This window comes from Ostrea edulis, chromosome 5, assembly GCF_947568905.1.
Source record: "Ostrea edulis chromosome 5, xbOstEdul1.1, whole genome shotgun sequence".
NCBI classification, from domain to species: Eukaryota; Metazoa; Mollusca; class Bivalvia; order Ostreida; family Ostreidae; genus Ostrea; species Ostrea edulis.
Genome location: NC_079168.1, coordinates 18,472,375 through 18,493,793, shown reverse-complemented (window position 1 = coordinate 18,493,793; position 21,419 = coordinate 18,472,375). Strand labels below are relative to the sequence as shown.

The 21,419-nt window shown below is 35.7% G+C and overlaps 1 protein-coding gene across 13 annotated transcripts in view; it reads left to right on the top strand.

Annotated features, from left to right (window-relative positions):
• Positions 1-4,717: 4,717 nt before the first annotated feature.
• Positions 4,718-21,419, top strand: part of LOC125648898 (mitogen-activated protein kinase kinase kinase kinase 3-like) — a 48,117-nt gene continuing 31,415 nt past the window's right edge. For all 13 annotated transcript variants that reach the window (XR_007360498.2, XM_056166852.1, XM_048875937.2 and 10 more), the window contains exons 1-12: positions 4,718-4,931; positions 11,165-11,222; positions 11,360-11,450; positions 11,692-11,756; positions 13,457-13,560; positions 14,940-14,982; positions 15,136-15,208; positions 17,810-17,941; positions 18,191-18,253; positions 19,479-19,560; positions 19,673-19,783; positions 20,010-20,091. Coding sequence is in view for 12 of the 13 variants with exons in the window: in XM_056166852.1 (XP_056022827.1) it covers positions 4,824-4,931; positions 11,165-11,222; positions 11,360-11,450; positions 11,692-11,756; positions 13,457-13,560; positions 14,940-14,982; positions 15,136-15,208; positions 17,810-17,941; positions 18,191-18,253; positions 19,479-19,560; positions 19,673-19,783; positions 20,010-20,091 (1,012 nt within the window). In the remaining variant the exon portion in view is untranslated. The remainder of the gene's footprint in view (positions 4,932-11,164; positions 11,223-11,359; positions 11,451-11,691; positions 11,757-13,456; positions 13,561-14,939; positions 14,983-15,135; positions 15,209-17,809; positions 17,942-18,190; positions 18,254-19,478; positions 19,561-19,672; positions 19,784-20,009; positions 20,092-21,419) is intronic.

Here is a 21,419-nt window from a genome sequence, read left to right as displayed (position 1 = left end):
CAAACAATTTTGGTTTTTCAAGTATTAATCTTAAGACCTGAAATAGTAGAGAAAAGTTCAATGGTCTCTGGAGCTGCAAACAAAGATTCAGGAGAGCCATCAAGGGTCAATGAGCTGTCATCTGCATATTGTGATATTCTATGTTCCTTGTTATTTATGACTATACCTTTTATATCTAAATTTTGTTTCATCATTATTGCAAGGATTTCAGCACATATAATGAAAAGATATGGTGCAACAGGATCACCTTGTCTATATCTCCTCTGTATGTTTCATGAAATTGTTATGAACCCTATTATTGTAATGATTCCGGATATTTGAGGTACGACCATGCAGAGTTCTCAATTAGTCACTTTACATCACGTGATCTCATTTGTATATAAATACCGAGACTCTGCAGTCGTCAGTGTCATTCAGATAGAAGACCCAGCCAAGTTGGGAGGACGAGATTATGTGTACTAATAAAGTATTCATAGTAAACAATTCCTCGACTGTTCTTACAGTTAGAGAGTGAATTTGGAAGGCCATCAGAAGTCTGGCCTGCCACGAAGAGGTTGGCCTCCAGTAAAGAGGCTAGCCATAGTTCGTTTTTGGTGTCGTCCGCATTGGCTGAACAGACCGTCGTCCAGGCCGCTGTACTCATTGTCCGTCCTGAATAAGGCATCCTACAATGAGTGTAGTGGTTGAAGGGCTACCACATATACTGTCCGTCCTGAATAAGGCGTCCTACAGTATATGGGGTAATCCGAGGGCGACTGGGCTCTACATTTTGTTAAGTTAGCACTACCAGTTATCGTTGCTTGCCTCTGATTGATATAGTGATTCTCTGTTTGATTATAATTTACCTAGATAAGGTTAGGACATATTTGTATATTTTGGCAGTCCACTAAAATCATACCAATTAGTTTAAATTAGCTATTGTTGAATATCCCAAACCCTGGAATTGACCAGGTACGATCCCAGAAGTTAATGTAAATACGTTCCAGAATTTGGTGGCAGCGGTGGGATTTGGGGTGAAATTCTATCATTAAAGTTTACATTTGTTTTTGGTTTATTTTAGTCGACTTTGTTTAATTTTGTAAATTACTGTTATGTCTGAGAGCGATGTGAATGCTGAGATGACTGCCTTAGCGCAGGAGCTAAGTAGGCTTCAGGCTAGTATAAATAAAAGTCGGACAAGGCCAGCCGCCAGAGATTCGGGATTACCTGAAAGTAGGCGGACTACCATAGATGACCAAGATTACATAAGGGAGGGCACAAGACCTAAAATTGTTAGGACGACCAACCTACCTAATACATATACTAGGCCTGACAATCTTACTGATTTAAGTAGGGCAAATGATGGCGGGTCAGATAGATTTTCTATTACGAGCACACCATACCATGCGAATACATCCAGGCATGATTCACCAGTGATGAATGAGACTAACATTACAACTCGCCGCCCTGAGAATATTGCACAGAAGGACAAACCCAAGATCACCATTGTGAAACCAGATAAATTTGACGGAAGTTCGTCATGGGCCGATTTTAAGTCTCACTTTAATTTATGTGCAGAATTGAATAAATGGACTCTGTCAGAGAAGGGGATGTATTTGGCTGTTGCCTTGCGAGGTCAAGCACAGAGTGTTCTTGGAAATCTGCCAGCAGTAGACAGATGTAACTACATACTTCTAAGTAAGGCCCTAGAGGAGATATTTTTGCCCTCAAACCAAACAGAATTCTGCTTACTTTTTGGTTCTGCCTAGTGGTACATAGTTGAATATATAGTTGTTGGGGGGAAAATTTAAAAAAAAAGAGAGAAAGGAATTTTTTGTAAATAGCTTTGAAATTGATCGTTCTGTCGTTTATTAAACCTTTGTCTAAAATAGAAGAATTGTTTAGTTTCCAAGTTGTACATGCGGGACGCACGTCATCGGAGGCATGGGTAGTGTAATGATTCCGGATATTTGAGGTACGACCATGCAGAGTTCTCAATTAGTCACTTTACATCACGTGATCTCATTTGTATATAAATACCGAGACTCTGCAGTCGTCAGTGTCATTCAGATAGAAGACCCAGCCAAGTTGAGAGGACGAGATTATGTGTACTAATAAAGTATTCATAGTAAACAATTCCTCGCCTGTTCTTACAGTTAGAGAGTGAATTTGGAAGGCCATCAGAAGTCTGGCCTGCCACGAAGAGGTTGACCTCCAGTAAAGAGGCTAGCCATAGTTCGTTCTTGGTGTCGTCCGCATTGGCTGAACAGACCGTCGTCCAGGCCGCTGTACTCATTGTCCGTCCTGAATAAGGCATCCTACAATGAGTGTAGTGGTTGAAGGGCTACCACATATACTGTCCGTCCTGAATAAGGCGTCCTACAGTATATGGGGTAATCCGAGGGCGACTGGGCTCTACATTTTGTTAAGTTAGCACTACCAGTTATCGTTGCTTGCCTCTGATTGATATAGTGATTCTCTGTTTGATTATAATTTACCTAGATAAGGTTAGGACATATTTGTATATTTTGGCAGTCCACTAAAATCATACCAATTAGTTTAAATTAGCTATTGTTGAATATCCCAAACCCTGGAATTGACCAGGTACGATCCCAGAAGTTAATGTAAATACGTTACATTATATCGTCATAACCAGTTCTTAACACTGCACTTTTCTGACAGTGATATATGATTTTGTTGATGTATCTTAAAAAGTGTGCTGACTTATATATTTCAACTCTAATAAATGGAAATAAATAAACGTTTTAAACTTGTATTAAATAAAACTGCGAGTATGGAGTTACCTTTTAAAGATATACAAGTTTACCAAGTTTGATGTCTGTCAAGCAAAGGGTTTTCGAGAAATTGAGCAGACAGTATATTCTTATGTCCAGTTTGACCCTTGACATGTGACCTCAAAATCAACAGGGGTCCTTTTCTACTCATAACCAACCCACATATGAAATATCAATTACGATGAAGTGAATGGTTCTCAATATATTGAGCGGACAACAGGTGGTCTACTGACCGACCGATCAACAGGTGCAAAGCAATATGCCCCTCTTCTTTGAAGGGACATAAAAATGATGAAAAGAGGAATTCAACAAAAGTTCTACAATAGTCCTACAGGAATCCAACTAGGGAAATCAAGATTTAATCAATTCAGTGAGCTGGGTTTTACGTCAAGGGTGCAAGAAAACAATAATCAGACGATGAATGTAAATCCATTAATGATAACACCATCATCAAGCCATCCACTCCCAACAAGACATTAATGGAGATAAAAATTTGACATCATCCGGTTAGAATAGGTCATCATTACCCCTTGCTTGTCGTAAGAAGTGACTAAAAGGGGCGGTATGGGTAAAACATTTCTCGAGCGGGACGTTAAACAATATATACAGTCAATCAGCCATAGACAGTTGCTTCTTCAATAAAATTGAAAAAATGAAAAACAGGAATATTCATATCTAGTGATCAGTCTTCCAAAAAAATTACTTTGTTAAACACCACTCTGATTCCATACACAAGTACTCTAAAGTTGAAGTAAAAAAAAATATGCTGGAGTTCCTCATTAATATCTTGGTAGTCTTTGGTGATCAGATCTTCCTACAGTCTGTTGGAATTCCCATGGGCACGAATTGTGCTCCTTTGTCGGCTGACCTGTTTTTATATTCTTATGAAGCAGATCTCATTCAAAAACTTCTACATGAGAAGAAAAAATACCATGCTGTGGCCTTCAATTCGACATTTATAGATACATGTATATCGACGACGTTTTTATCTATTTACAATAATAATTTCCATTCATATGTCGATTCGATATATCCCTGTGAAGTCGAAATAAAAGACACCACAGACTCGTCCACTCCTGCTTCATACTGAGATATTTTATTGAAAATAAATATTAACGACAAACTAACGAGCAACTTTATGATGAAAAACGGGATGATTTCACCTACATATGGTTATATATCACCTGATTCGATACGCAAGAGCTTGTTCTGCGTATGATCAGTTTTAAAATCGAGGCAGGCTACTAGTATAGCTTACAAACAAGTTGATGTTGCAGGGGTTTCAACAGCCTTGTTTAAAGTCAGCATTTCGCAAATTCTATGGTCGTTATAACAATCTAATTTGCCAATACAACCTATCGATGCGGGTCAAATGCTGTCTGACGTCTTTCGTAACGATTGTGAAGCCGTTCTTGGCACACTGATTTCGACTATGTACAGATAACTCTGTTTATCTGATCAAGATATAGGGCTCACGGCAGGTGTTTACCCCTCCTATAGGCACTTGATCTGTAACTTGTTATGGCAAAGCAACGTACCAAATATCCGATGAATATCTGCAAGCACAAGCAAAAAAGTCCGGAAAACTGATTATTCATGCTATTTTTCTAAGTCCAAGTGCCACAACTAAGTGAAAAATCAACGGACCGAGACGAAATTCAAACTTGATCTGTAACTTGTTATGGCAAAGCAACGTACCAAATATCAAATAAATATCTGCAAGAACAGAGAGAAAAAGTGCGGAAAACTGGACTGACGGACGGACGGAGCGCAAACCTAAAGTCCCCTTCGACTTCGTCGGTAGGGGACTAATAAGTGAGAGTGTGTGTCACTCTTTGAATGGTGACACCATACTTCGTACATGAGCCATTAGGATTAGATAAATTTTGGAGGAATGAGCCACCTTAAGCAATCGGGATCGAAAATCAATTTCTGGTTCGCTTAGTGGTAACCAGTTTACGTAAACCGGATGTAGTATTAAAAGACAGTCATGGAAGAGAATTTTTATGTCAAATTACGATTAGCTTCGTAGAAAATAATAAATACCAGATGGCGCACAATCCGTCATTAGATTCGGGTATTCTTAGAAGAAACCCACAAGAAGACTTTGAACTGATTCAGCGAGTTGGGAGTGGCACGTATGGTGATGTTTACAAGGTAAACTGTCAAATAGTCTGACATCAGTATCTCATTATTTTTATTGTGTGATAACTGATTACAGAAAGTTTTGTTCCGAATTAAAAGTGTATTACAGTATTCAGAAAGCTTGAGAATATTTATTTATCTCCAAGTTAGAATGCTGTGATGTTTTGCTCTTCATCAAGCAAGAATTTTGAAACAAAGGCATGATAAAAAGATTCTCCCAGATTGTTCTAGTGGTTTTTTTTTTTTTAAGAGAATATAGCGTGTAACCTGTTGTGAATTTGGACATCAATAATTGATCCCTATATAAGTTATTGATGGCTCTATTTGCATTTCATTTGCAATCCAGAGTTGTATGTCATTTTGAAACAAAAATGATCAGAACATTGTGTACCCCAGCTGCACCTCACTCAAGATGTCAATAAGTTAATTACTGTTCCTTCACCATATAGAAGTGAAAGTAGTGGGTGATGATCTGGATCTTTCAACTTCACAGTTCATCACAATTTCATTCCATAATATTGATATGTTGAAAGAGCTGCCGTTATCTAGGGAGTGCAGCCACATGTGTATAAGCAACTCCAGAAATCTTCCCCATAGAAATGGGTTCCACACCATGCATTTTTGGGGGTCCAATTGAAACTATGGGCTAAGGCAACTTGTGGTATTTTACAATTGGAAATGCATACAAATAGGCAAATATGTATATCTTCTACCCAACACAAAGGTGGTGGGTTCAGTTGTTTGGTCATATGTGTCTCAACCAATAAGATTAAGAATAATAATAAAAATCATCAGAAACTACATTCAAAGCCAAGGCAGGGATTATTCTAAAAATATATCTAATAATCCCAATGTAAAGAGTGTAGCATATGTACCAGTAGTTAAACAATTTCATAGTCATGTATGGATATATATATATTGACTCTCATTTACTGCGAATTTGCTTTAATTATGTTAAGCTGTTGGAATGTGCATGCTGTTATAGACTCTGCATTGGGCAGAAGTAGACTAATTAACACAATAATGTACTATCCTTGCTGTCCATTGTATTTTGATATATATATTTTACACATGCGATTCAACATTCAATCTATTACGTATCTGCTTATTCTACATGAGGCTGAAGTGGATTTTTGTTTTATATCCTTTAGGCACCAACTCTTGTCATCTCTTGTTGATGTATCAGGCATATTATGTACTGCATTAAGGATAACACACATGTATCAACTGAGTACTAATGTTAACATATTATGTACTGTTAGGGATAGCACACATGTATCAACTGAGTACTAATGTTAACATATTATGTACTGTTAGGGATAACACACATGTACAACTGAGTACTAATGTTAACATATATGAAACTTGAAATACCACCAATAAGTGTATTGACTCCAAGAATTACTCTTCACTGTGTATTGTCTTTACTGGTATCAACAATTATATGTTTATGCCCATTTGGGCCCTGATTTGGTAATAAATACTATTCTATATATAGGCCTATATTTACTTGATTTTTGTAACTATAGCTTTGCTTTGCAACCTTTTTACATGTTGCTTCAAATTTACCATGCAACATGGCATGCACATCATAAAATTTGAATTGTACAAAGTTCTAAAAATGCTTGATTGAATGACCAAAAAAAAAATCCTTTTACTGTCTAATTTTCATAAAGTTTAAATAAAGCTTTAATTATTTTTAAAATCTCCATAATTTTGACACTGTTTGGAAAGATGCAATTTTTGTGAAGGGAAACTGGTTGAATAAGGTAGTAATTTTTATGTATGAAAAATACGGGTTCTATATACCATATTCATCGTATTGAGTGCATGGGGCACTTCAACTGAAAATGAGGGGCGGTTATGTAGTACTTTGTGTTTAAATTATTTTCAGTGAAATTTTCACTCTGAGAAATGTGTAAATAAGTATTAAACTCTGAATGAGTTCTTGTTACAGTTTCCTTTGCAATGATGTAATCTAATCAGATCATTTTAAATCATCATAACAACATTGTAAAATACACAAAGATATTGTAGCTATTACCTGTATAAGGGAAGTTGTACTGTACATGATGTATTAGAAGTCCCAGGGTGGCGCTCAAGAGGATGAATATGGTACTGTGTGGTCAAAAGTTTAAAATGTCCAAGGGTAACCCAGTGACCACTAGGTCACATACTCCGAGTCTCATAATATTTTTTTGGATTTAGAAATGTAGGTCATTTTACATGTACATGTACATGCTTGATTTTTTTTGGAAACCATATGTCCCAGTAAAGGATCGATATTCAGCGTAAGAAAAAGACAAAACCCATTGGGCTGGATTTGGTTTTGACTTCTGCGTTTTGATTCCTCTAGGAACATAGGGTTGCAGCAACACTCTTCCAGTGTACACGATTCTGGCTGATCCCCTTTAGCTCGGCCCAAGTCATTCCGGCGGCCTTCATCTTGGCATCAACACTTCTGCACCATGTCTGCCTTAGTCTGTCCACTTTCCGTATCTCTTGTGGGTTCCAATTACTCCAGGGCCTTCCTGGTGACATTTGATGCAAACTTTCATAGTGTGTGGCCAATCCATTATTTAAATCGTCAGATTAAACACGTGCATTTTAACTAGATTATTAAAGGAAAATATACACATTTTATACAAAATCATTGTTTTAAACTCACCATAAAATTAGCTAGACATGAAGGGCTGACCACTTGTAAAAATCGTAAGCCCTGCCAAAGACCTACTAGCCCTGAGAAAATAACTGCCATTTTTTGAATTAATAACTTTTATTAATAACTATATCTTCTGATTAAAGTGATTATGTCACAATAGGACTCGGGTCTCATAACGCCCCTTGGCTTGTCACAGCTTTGTTACCAGTACAATAATTAGGTTTGAAGTTCTAAATTTTGTTTAGTGGATGATGATTTTAACACGTCCAGTCGGGCATCTCTGCAGAGAAATTTGTTTGCTAATGGTTATTAAAAACTGTTGAAAAGGCGAAATTAAAGGAAAAAATGTAAAAGTGGCAGGAGGTGGATTTGAACCATAATGAAAAAATATGTAGCTTACTGAGATACACTAATTTCAAGAACTGAGGGCATAAAGGTGAGCCAGATTGTCAAAAATCAAGTTTCCTCATATTTTGAGGAGTGTCCCTAAAAATCTTATTCTGAATTGTTCTAAAACTTGCAACCTATCAAAATATCATAATTTCATTTAGGGACAGATCTGCCCTGAAGAATGTCAAGACAAAATTCAGTGCTTAGAAAATAGGGAAAACACTGTTTATAGGTCAACTTTGATGGTTTAAGGAGGTATGCTACACCAGGGAAATTTGATATGGGTGAAAAGTGGAGGATATGTACAACAATATTTTGAAATTGAAAACTTTCAAATTCACTTTATTTAGTCAAAAAGTGCAATTTTAGTAGAAAGCAATTTGGAAGAAAAAAAATTAAAACTCTTGCTAGATTTTTGAAATGAATAGACAAATATTGCTGATAATTATATTTTCATCCATGTTTTAAAAGGGGGTCAGCCATTATGACAATGTAGAAAACCTCCTTAAATTTCAGCATCACAAATAATAAATTTTAGGTTGAAAAATTCAGAGATTTATTTGGCAAACATTCTAATCCTTTCTTTTTTGCCATTTTGATTGCTTGAATGTCCTTTGTCATTGTGCTACGTCACCATATTGAAGTTTGCTGTGACTGCTTTATGGTTTATAGAAGGACATGAGAACCAAGGCTTCATTTTTGTCCTTTATGTACTCACAATTCTGATCTGATTTTATTTCCTGGCCATTGATTAATCTATTATATGTAACCTAAGCTCAAAATCAAGTGGTTTATGTTGAATTTTTGAAATTGAAGTGTTTTTGGTGATTTTCTGGTTGTATGAATTACATGTACATGTATATACATCACAAATTACTACTTTTGACTTTGTTGCAGTAATAAAATTTAAGATAGTTTTTTAACAAATTATATATCACACATAGAATCGTGAACATGAACATTTTCAAATTGTATTAATTTTCTTTTTTGATATTCTGTGAAAATTCAGTTCTATGATTTAATGTGTCCACAGCTGAATCTCCAAGAAGCAGCATTATAAGTATGACCAGAATATTTCTAGGAAAACTGAAACTGATGAAGTTAGCTGATAGATGAGGACTTGACATATTACCATAGGCCTCCTGTCTTGTAGAAAGTTCAGTTATACAATATGCCAAGTCATGTGATATAAGATGTTTTACATTTTAATGTACGTTGTCGTAAAATGATAGTCTTAGAGATAAGACATGAAATCAGACAATTTGAATACAGAATGTTTCTATTAAACATTACATATAGAGTTAAGTACATAGTAAATAAACAGATAGATATTATTGATGAAAAAAGAATGTAGTTAAATGAAGCAGATCAAGACATTTAAAGTGGAGCGACTGGTTGTACAAATTATTTACTGGAGGAGTGTTAGCCATGCCAGAGGAGTAACAACTGCAGCCATTGCAGATTGCCAAATGATAATCAATGCTACTTTTTTCTAAACGAAGCATGCTTTTATGCTATTTAGTGACAGCAAAAATGTGGTGATTTATTATGAAGTAGTATAGTAGATTCTGTTGTATGTGAGCTCTGGGTAATTTCTTGAGATTTTGAACTCCTGAAAATTTACATCATCGGTAATCCACAGTCGGTCTTGCTATGTCAGAGGTAGTGAGACCGAATGTAGGTTACCAGCAATGGAAAATTTAGCTTTGGAGCTATTTCATCAGTGTTGCTTATGTGTAGTAATACAATATCAATCACTGAGGACAATTTCTTCTCGCACTCATAAGCTCACTGGATAGCAGGGACAAACTGCTTACTGAGTTTGAGAGTAATACAATCCTTTATTTGTAGGAGAGTGGGATTGGGAAATTCTACCGAGGGAACAAGATTCACTGTCTGGGATAAAGCTTTACCGAATCCTAAAATGCGAATTTTGTCCCCTCTGTATAATTTCCTTATCCCACACGAATAAATAATGAAGGATTATTTTCCTCACATTTTGTCCACAGTTTAGTGCATTACTTCAAGTGCTTTAAGAAGATTTTTTTTAAAATCATAGAAATTCTCATTTAAATTTAATATTCCTGTTCACAGGAAGAATTTAATTCGCATTACAAGTAGTTAATGCTGCTAATTAAGTTTAAACTGCATTTACAGAGTTTTTAATGCACATTAGTGTACTTCAAATTGTATTTGCATCACATCTTTAGTGCGCACATCAAATTTACATATGTTATATTTTAAGGAAAAACTAATTAAAACAATATTGATCAAAACGCATGTACACAAACATAATATCATTAGATAATTGCAGGCAAAGATCTGTGCTCTGCATAGTTATACTGTACATGTACATATGAAAGGATCTGCTTTTAAATATGTTAAAATATAATAATTTAAAATGACAATATGATTTTTTAAACTTTTATCAATATGCCACTCATATGACGTCATATGTGACATATTGTTAAAAGGTAAATAAAAAAAATCATATTGTCATAGTAGACATATTACATGCAGTCCGTATCAATCACGTCATAACATTAGTCGATGAAAGAGACCTTTAAAGAAACAATTACCTTGATTGGTCGTCAGAGGAAATATCAAGTGATTTCTCAAGAATTTATAGGATCAAACATGTATACGAGATTCAGAAAATTCATTTGTATATGTTTTCATTTCATTTTAACATACTTCATATTACGTTGGCCTGGAAGTTATGTCAACAAAAATCAAAGGATTCGCCAGTCATATTAAAAAAAAAAGATGTCTACATTTATTTAGTTTTAGAAATTTCTTTTATTTCCTGTTAATTTGGAAATGATATGAATTTAACACTTTATTAGTTTACTTTGCATTACTGGTGTTTAAACTGTCAGAAAGAGCATACTCGAAAATGTTTTACACTTTACATGTAAACTAAAAATCCCAAGACTGCATGTCCCACAGAAAGCTATATCTAAATTCGAAGAAAACGGTACCAAATATTCTACTTCAGCGTGTAATGTAAATCATAGCAAATATATGACGTTGTAATCAATGATGTCTTAGCAGTACTGTAAGACAGTAAAACCTCACATGGCTGTCTCACATTCGTCATGTCAGTCTCACACAGGTGATAATGTGAGAACAATCTATTGACTAATTACTTGATTGAATTCAATTTATGAATTAGATTTGTAATTGTTTGTAGGCAAGAAATTTCAGCACTGGGGAGATGGCTGCCATCAAGGTCATCAAACTGGAACCAGGTAATTAGTTCAGAGTGAAATATAATTGTCATGAAAAAAGAAATTAATTCTGATTAGATGAATCAATATTTGTGAGATTTAAGATACACAGCCTTGTAGTGCTATAAAATAGTCACTCACACTTCTCTGTTTCACAGGGGATGACTTTGCTATCATACAACAGGAAATTGTCATGATGAAGGACTGCAAGCATCCAAATATTGTGGCTTACTTTGGAAGCTACTTGAGGTTGTTATTTTGAATTGGTACTCAGATAACGAATAGCCTGTTTTACAAGCAGTTTACGTTCATTACCACAACCAACTTGTTTTAATATGCATATTAAAATGTTTTGAACTTCAAATTTACATTCATTAATAGAATATCACAACTTGTTTTCTACCAATATATGCATAATCGATTTAATTTTATACTGAGTCTTGTGACTGATATTGAATTTGAAAAATGTTGGGGTTTATTTTTCCTACAGAAGAGATAAGCTTTGGATTGCTATGGAGTACTGTGGAGGGGGTTCCATGCAGGATATTTACCACAGTAAGTAGCATGATGAGACTTCTTTCCCTGTTAACGACAAGCTTGTGTCCTACTGTGTTTGAGACATTTTGACTGGTAAACAATGATTCAACTGAATTTGTTGAAATTTGGCAATATTTTACATGGACCAGACAATGAGAGCTTTGTACACATGTTCCAACAGGTTTTTAGGTAGCCTGAGTCACTCGGGTGACCTTTTGCTATTTGTCTTCGTCCGTCGTTGTATGTTAACAATAGAACATTTTTAACTTCTTCATAACTACTATTCCAATTTTTTTCAAACATGGTATGAAACAATTTTTGGACAAGGGGGACATAGATTGCAAATTTCAGAATTTCTGCACCCCTTGGGCCTTAGGGGTGGGACAAAAACTGCAGAAAATTTACCAATTTTTAAAAATCTTTTTCTTTACACCTGCACATCTGTAAGGAAAACTAAATGCATTGTCATGTAGAGCAGGAAGCCCATGATCCCCAGGGCAGAGGTTCTAACTCCAGTGTCAAACTTGGCATATAGTGTTTGTGTAGAACTTTAGCTTTTGACCGAAATTTCAAATTCATAATTCATGGGGTAGAAGTTTTAGTATCAGATGGGGTCAAAATGTTCATAGTGATTTCATGTGTTTGTTAACAATTGAACATTTTTAACTTGATCTCCTTGATAACCACCTCCAATTCTTTTTAAATGTGTTATGAAGCATATTTTGGACAATTTTAAGGGAGACTTAAATTGTCAATTTCAGGACTCCTGCACCCCTGTGACCTTAGGGGAGTGACAAAAACTGCCAAAAATTTACTAATTTCGGGGGGGGGGAATCTGTACAACTGCACATCTGTAAAAAAAACTAAATACATAGTCACGTAGAGTAGAGCTGAAACAATACGCTGTCTTCGTGATACAATGTGTGTTACACCCCAAATCATCGCCCGTCCCAAATCATCGCTGGCGACGATTTGGGCATAGCCTCACATCCCAAATTGTCGTTCCCTTTGCTGCAACTATTTGGAAACACCATATTAACATACAAACTGGCCCTGGTTGTTAACTCCTTCTCTCCCCCTCTTTCTTCTTCTGTGGTCCATCTAGGACCGCAAAAGGTTCTCTGGACCCTATATGCAAGACGTTTTAATCTTCTACTTCGTCTTTTACTTTCTGTTGTATAATTTTTAAAAAGATTTATTATGATCACAGTATCTGTTGTTTTGGTTGGTAGTGGTTTTGTTACAATTGAAAGAATTGGTGGTGGTGTCATTGTTTTTTATGATTTTTTTTCCCAAATATTCATATGGTATGAATGTAACATATTATGTAAGGTCTGCCATCAGAAGGAGTACTTTGGGGGACATTTGTATATTAACAACACATCTTGTTTTGTACTGTCGCTGAATATTAGAATTTAGCTTAGCTATGCAAAATAGGAGTAATATTATAGATTTCATAGCTCTTGAGGCCAGTGATGATACTTTTAAAGCAGGTGATTGATAAGGCCTATGGGTCTGTTGTTAAAGATACTGAAGCACTGGTTAAAACACTGGAAATCCATTTTCTCAACATCATTCATTTCCTGGTTTTTCAGTTTTCATTCATCTTTATAATAGGTATATAGCAATAATTAATTAAGCAACTGTAAATGTCTTTAAATATGTCATTGAGAACAAATAAATGATTGCCACAGTAACAATGATTTCTCTGTGTTTAGTAACTGGGCCTTTGACAGAACCACAGATTGGATTCATCTGTAGGGAAACATTAAAAGGACTGATGTATCTACACAACCGCGGGAAAATGCATCGTGACATTAAGGTGAGATTGGATCATAGAGCACCAGGTATAACTAGGTCGAGTTACAGGTAAGAGAATCTGAGTAGCTACACCTGACTTCCTGCTACTATGAATGGTGTTTGTTAAGTGACTTGAAAGTAGATGTTTCATGAGTATAGTCACGTAGATCTTATTGTAAAATAAGTAAGAAGAAAAAAAAAAGGAAATATTGATTTACCTGCATGTATGATATTATAGGGAGGAATTTTGTTAACAAAACAAACAACTTTGGGGGAATAAATGGTAAAATATATCAAAAACTGAACTGTAGTGGTGAAATGATACACCATGATATAGTTAAATCATGATGCAGACATCGGGGATTCATGTTCAGTTCATTATGGGTCATTTTCGATTGGTTTCAGACATAAGGATGTATGATAAGTTAGGTATGTGTTATCTGATTGGCTTATCAAATTGGCAATATTTAAAATGGCTGGTGAAAGTCGTGTGCAGGGTTCTAAATGATGTCCTGTGTGATCCATCTCCAGTATCCAATATAGCCACATTTTATTATCAACAGAAATCAATGGTGCAAATATTACAAAAACATAGACATGACAAGACTGTTTCCCAATAAAGGATATGGATTCTTGCTGTGACATGAAGCTGTTATACACAAATACTTTATTTTAAATCAAAACTATTGGGGCATCAATTGTAAAGCATCATGTGTAGTGCACAACCCTAAATTGAAGAAGAAGAAAAAACTCCTGAAGAGGTCTTAGTCCTGTGTATTGTGCACATTCAAAAAATGACAGAATGGGATAGCCAAGTGTGGTAAGCTCAGTGGCTTGAGAATATTTTGATTGACAAACATCAAACTAGTAGATGATCCATGTTGATTATCAAAAGGTCAAAACGGTCATGTTGTTTTTTAGCATGTATATAGAGAACCTTTTGTCCAATGGTCATCAAACCTCATAGGCTGCAGGCAGTTGCAGAGGGTATGATGTTTTTGACCCGTCCGTCAGTCCCTTTCTTGTCAGCGCAACTCCTCTGAGACCACAGCCTCAACAGAATGTCATGAAACTGTGTAGTTAATAAGGACACACTGTGTAGATATGCATGTTACCAGGAAATTCTGATTCAATAATTTTTCTGGGAGTTATGCTGAGAGGTAAACTAGACTAAACTGACAGTGGTGGGACAAAATGTTGAGCATCAATTAATAGCCCAGCTGTTATATATTGCATATGTGCTGCAGTGTTAGCATTAAAAAGCAGATGAATATTGAAGAACCAAAGATTTCTTTCTGAAAACACAAACAATATATGCAAAGAAGAACTAATTTTTCCCCCCCAAGATTGTTCCTTTTTGTCAGTCTGAAGAATGATTTACTTTACATTTCTGTATTTCAGGGTGCTAATATTTTGTTAACAGATGAAGGGGATATAAAATTAGGTTAGTATTCCACCACATTCAATTGAATCATTAAAATAGACATGCACTGTATTTAGAATCATTTTAGCATGATGCATTTTTCAAAACAATAATCTGGCTCATTGTCAATATGTAATATTTTTATAATGTATGTTTTTGTCCCCTTTCTTTCAGCCGACTTTGGTGTTTCTGCACAAATAACTCAAACCATGTGTAAAAGGAAGTCATTTATTGGAACTCCATACTGGTAAGATATACTGGACATATTCAAACTACTGCGATCCCATGGGGGGGGGGGGGGGGTAAAAAGAGGGGAGAGAGAAGCGGGTGGGTGGAAGACTAAAACAAAGGACAAGAGGAGAAAGGAAATTTACACCTCCATCTCACTCTTTTCACCAACACCCTTAAACAGCAGTTAGAACATATGAATGTATATCTATTTTTGTGAAACTAGGTATATATATATATATACACACACAATTTATTTCCTAATGATAAAATACATTTATATGACTTAAATCAAGGTTTGATGACCTTCAACCAGGAACTTTAAATTGTTTGTAAATTTTTATCATGCTAATGGGAATATGTATCGGTTGTAACTTGCCAATTCATTTATTGTTTATATTCGTTCTTCCTTGTATATGAGAGTTAAAGCACACTTCTCAAAAGATTTTTATTCAATTTGTACGAATGCTACTTTACATCAGGGACTGGCATTCTTTTGATTTTTAAGGTTAAGTGTAAACAAAGATCATAGGAGAATTAAAGAATTCCTGTTGTACAATATTTTAAGTACACTTGCATAAGTTAGAAAGTTTAGCTCACCTGAACTATAGGTTCCTTTACCCAGAGAGTGAGGGTATATTTAGCTGTGGAGCACTTTTTGCCTCACCTGAGCCAAAGGCATTGTCTGTTGGCATCGTAAGCGTAAACATTTCACAATGTTATCTTCTTCTTCAGAAGTATTGGTCCATTTCAACTTGGCAAAGGATATACTTGGGTAAAGGGGATTCAAATGTTCAAACAAAGGCCCATCTCCCCTTCCAAGGGGAGATAATGAAGAAAAGGCAAAAAACAGGCTGGATCATTTAATGACCACTGAGCCTGAAAATATGAAACTTAAATGGGTGCTTTCTGACATCATGAAGATTCAAGTGTTTCATGGCCCAAGGGGTAGGGTGGGGCCCCAATAGGGGATTGAAATTTTGCAGGGGAATATATGTATAATAAAATCTTTTCAAGAACAGCAGGGCCAAAATTAGTTTAAGTTAGTGAGTTGGGGGGGGGGGGGGGGGGTTGAATATGGAGCATCAATATGGGTTCAAAGTTTTACATAGCAATATATAGGAGGAAATTTTTAAAGATCTTTTTCTCAGGAGCAGCAAAATCAGGATTAGTCATATTAACAAGCACATTCAGGTAGTGCAGATTCAGGGTTGTTCAAATCAGTCAAGGACAATGTTAGGGTCCCAATATGGAGTCAAAATTTTGTATGGGAATATATGGAGAAAAAATGAAAAATGTTCTTCTCAAGAACAAGAGGGTAATGATTAGTGTGCGTTCATCCCCAGGTAGTGCAGATTCAAATGTGTTCTAACCGTGCTCCTGGAAGGTGTTACAATAGGGATCAAAATTTTACATCAGAATACCATGTAGTGGGTTTTTCCTGTAGGGTGATAAATTTGGCTTACTTTAGCGGTTAGATAGCTTTCGCCAAAATTTCGCTCGCAAAATATGCACCCAATTGTGACTTCAGTATTTGCAAGAGAGATAACTTTTCCTTTTCTGCCAAAATTTATTCCATTAAAATTATTATCATACCTTTGAGCCAGCAAATCGCCAATTTTAGACCTGCGAAAACAACCTGCTATATGGTATATTAAAATAAAATCTTTGAAAATTTTCTCAAGAACTACTGGCCATAATTAGTCATATTAATATGCGAGCATTCCAATGTAGTGCAGATTTATATTTAATTAGATAATGGTCCCTAAGGCTAGGGTGGGGCGAAAATATGGAATGAAAGCTTTACATGAGATATCTGTAGGAAATTAACATTGTGAAAAAATACTGTTTAAGGTAACTCCATACTCGCAGTTTTATCTGATACAAGTTTGAAAAATGTATTTATTTCCATTCATTAGAGTTAAAACTAACAAATTATCAAATAAAATACATATGTCATCACACTTTTTAAGATACGAGACGTACATAAACAGAATCATCTATCACCATCTGAAAATTGCAATTTCCTTAAACAGCGTTATCAAAATTTCATACAAACTGGTTATGACGATATAGTAGCATTCATAACAATTTCATGAAAGTGTATCTTCACAAAAATATACAAAATGTCTGTAAAAATAAAGGAAATCTATCGCATAATAGACTTGATAAAGAAATCAATAGAAACAAAGTTATTGCCCTTGGATTCAATATTTTAAAACGTATCATTGATTATTCATCTATAATTTAGACTTTTGAAATAGTTTATTTTTAACAAGATTTTTTACAATAACTATCGGGAAAGACTCCAACAAAATATATGTTCCTATCACGCTTAACTGTAAATAAATCATTGATTTTGCAAAATCTGATGACATCACAGGAGGGTGGAATTACTTTAATACAGCACATATAACTTAAAAACTGAATGCAGATATACATGTCCATTGAAGGCCAATGTGTAAGATATGCAGTTTCTCACTTGCACATGATGTCAGTTGTTAGACTTTGAATACATCCCCTCCACAGAGACGATGTATTGAAAATTTTAGAGTGTCATGTGATTGGTTTTCATCCAATAATAATTTGTCTGAAGTGTGATAAATGTTGATGTCTGCAGGATGGCTCCGGAAGTGGCAGCAGTGGAGAGGAAAGGCGGCTATAACCAGCAGTGTGATATCTGGGCCGTGGGGATCACAGCAATAGAGTTCGCAGAATTACAACCCCCCATGTTTGATCTTCATCCCATGAGGTGCGCTGTCAAGCTTTAAAGATATCTTGTAGTGGTAGAATTTTGTACGATACTATAAACATCTCTGCCTCAAGGCCATGCCATTTAAGATTAGAACCTAGTGTGTAAAAAAAATTCAAGTACAGTCATTGCCAGAAACTGATTGATTTAAAAAAAAAAAAAAAAAAAAAAAATGCAAGACTTTTATTGATTGATAAAAAATGTTTTATGTATTGATTTTAAATGTGTTTTCTGCATGCTTATTTACAGGGCTCTGTTTTTGATGTCTAAAAGTGGATTTAAACCACCCCAATTAAAGGACAAAAATAAGTGGTAATTATACTGACATGCAAAAGAAACATAACCTGCAATTTTCTGTAATATTTCTATTCTATATTATTTCATTCAAATACATGTATATCATTTAATTTTTACAATACAGTGCATTTAGAGTTAGGCGTCATCTCTTTGGCAAAAATGCTGAAGAGGTGGTAGCATTGAAATTTTCCTACTTCAGTAATTAATATACTAATATAATTAATAATTAATATTTCTTGCTGCTCAAACTCTGTGATACATAGAGTTTGTTACACAATTTATTTGTGACATAGGGATGTTCTGCCACTCTTCAAAAAGCACCTGGTACAAAGCAGGTAGAACCTCTGGTTGATTTGGGCACATTTGAATGCATCAATCTAACATCATGGGAATTTCCCACAGCAACAAGACATGGCTTGATGCCATAGGAGTGGAGATGCCTCGGCACTATATCTTGGCTTATTTTTGAATTATGTGTCCCAGTGGGTCTCATTTGTAGCTTTTTGTGCAGTTGTAAACTGTTTGCCTAGTGCAGCATCCTCTTGAAACATTTTGACAAGGCATCATAACCTTTGGTTGGCTAGTTTGAGGGTGGTAAGCAGTTGTACCGGTCAGTCTAAGGCATTGTAGAGATGAGATGTTGCGCTTTTGTGGACAGAGCTTTTGCCACAACATTTTGGGGTGTTCAGTCAACATTAATAGCGCTGACCTTTTTCATTCCTCGTTGGGCAGCCTAGGCATCCTTTACACAATTTCATTATCGGACTATTTTTACCAGACACCTGGAGGATGACAGACAGGTGTGAGGCACATGAAGACCTGTTGTGTATCTGTGCACTTGCTAATCGGAGTTTATGTTGATGTCTCGTGGACACGAGAACACATAGTGTGACCGAGATCAAACAGTCATGAAGAGCTTGAGAATGTGTATGATATCTTGCAATTCAAAATTGCTAACATTGAATTATCAATATCAAAATTATTGACATTTACTTGTGGTTGTATTTCTTTTGGGTGTCAGTATACCTGTATCTCAAATTCTCTACTAACTTTTTCAGTAAAGGAATTTGTTGGGTTTTTTTTTTTTTAATTCTCTTTCTATAGACTTGTTTATCATTTGATAGGGGGTCATGACTATCTAGTAATTCAGATTGGATATTTGAAATTTTCATGCTTGAAAGATACGCATCACGTTAAAATTCTTTTGTATGAATATGAAAATCATCTGGTTGTTTTCTAGGTCCCAGACTTTTCAACATTTTATAAAAGTGGCACTTACTAAAAACCCCAAGAAGAGGCCCACTGCTGAGAAACTGTTAGAGGTTTGTAGGAGTAAAAACCAAATGAAATCATCCTTTTCTATAAGGACTGAATATTTCTCTGAATTATGAAAAATGTATTATGCTCTTTAGTTTTTAGTTTTTTTTTTTATAGCATCCCTATGTACAGATTGAATATCTGTCCAGAAATTCAACACGAGAACTTTTAGAGAAAGCACACAACCCGTCGGCTGGAGATTTTGATTTCACAGAAGATGAAGATGGGGTATATCTACATTTTAAAAATTTGGATGCATTCTCATCATTTTGTCAATGAATTTTCGATCATTTTCTTTTGTAATAGATTTTCAAAAAAATTGATGATGGGTCCTGTATTATTTAATGTGCTGTATAAATGTACACAGACAAGAAGTGTGTATATTATGTATGTTACATGTACAGTGCATCTCTATATTGCTTTTTTGAAAAGTATGTTTTGTTTTCATGTTCAGGTATTGCAAAATGCTCCTCGAAGAATTTCCTCTCAAAACTCGGCTCAAAATAATGCAACACGCAATAGCCTAGAACTGCAAGGTATGCCATGCTACACCGTAAATTTAACGACTCTGGTGGTGGCTACATTGTACATTTAACAACTCTGGTGGCTACACTGTACATTTAACGACTCTGGTTGCTACACTGTAAATTTAACGACTCTGGTGACTACACTGTACATTTAACGACTCTGGTGGTGGCTACACTGTATATTTAACAACTCTGGTGGCTACACTGTACATTTAACGACTCTGGTTGCTACACTGTAAATTTAATGACTCTAGTGGCTACACTGTACATTTAACAACTCTGGTGACTACACTGAACATTTAACGCCTCTGGTGACTACACTGTACATTTAACAACTCTGGTGGCTACACTGTACATTTAACGACTCTGGTGGCTACACTGTACATTTGACGACTCTGGTGGCTACACTGTACATTTAACAACTTTGGTGGCTACACTGTACATTTAACAACTCTGGTGGCTACACTGTACATTTAACAACTCTGGTGGCTACACTGTACATTTAACGACTCTGGTGCACACTGTACATTTAACAACTCTGGTGGCTACACTGTACATTAAACAACTCTGGTGACTACACTGTACATTTAACAACTCTGGTGGCTACACTGTACATTTAAGTGGCTACACTGTACATTTGACGACTCTGGTGGCTACACTTTACATTTAACAACTCTGGTGACTACACTGTACATTTAACAACTTTGGTGGCTACACTGTACATTTGACGACTCTGGTGGCTACACTGTACATTTAACAACTCTGGTGACTACACTGTACATTTAACAACTCTGGTGGTGACTACACTGTATATTTAACAACTCTGGTGGCTACACTGTACATTTAACGACTCTGGTGCACACTGTACATTTAATGACTCTGGTGGCTACACTGTACATTTAATGACTCTGGTGGCTACACTGTACATTTAACAACTCTGGTGGCTACACTACATTTAACGACTCTGGTGGCTACACTGTACATATAACGACTCTGGTGGCTACACTGTACATATAACTCTGGTGGCTACACTGTACATTTAATGACTCTGGTGACTACACTGTACATTTAACGACTGGTGGCTACACTGTACATTTAACGACTCTGGTGGTGACTACACTGTATATTTAACAACTCTGGTGGCTACACTGTACATTTAACGCCTCTGGTGGCTACACTGTACATTTAACGACTCTGGTGGTTACACTGTATATTTAACGACTGGTGGCCACACTGTACATTTAATGCCTCTGGTGCACACTGTACATTTAACAACTCTGGTGGCCACACTGTACATTTAACGCCTCTGGTGCACACTGTACATTTAACAACTCTTG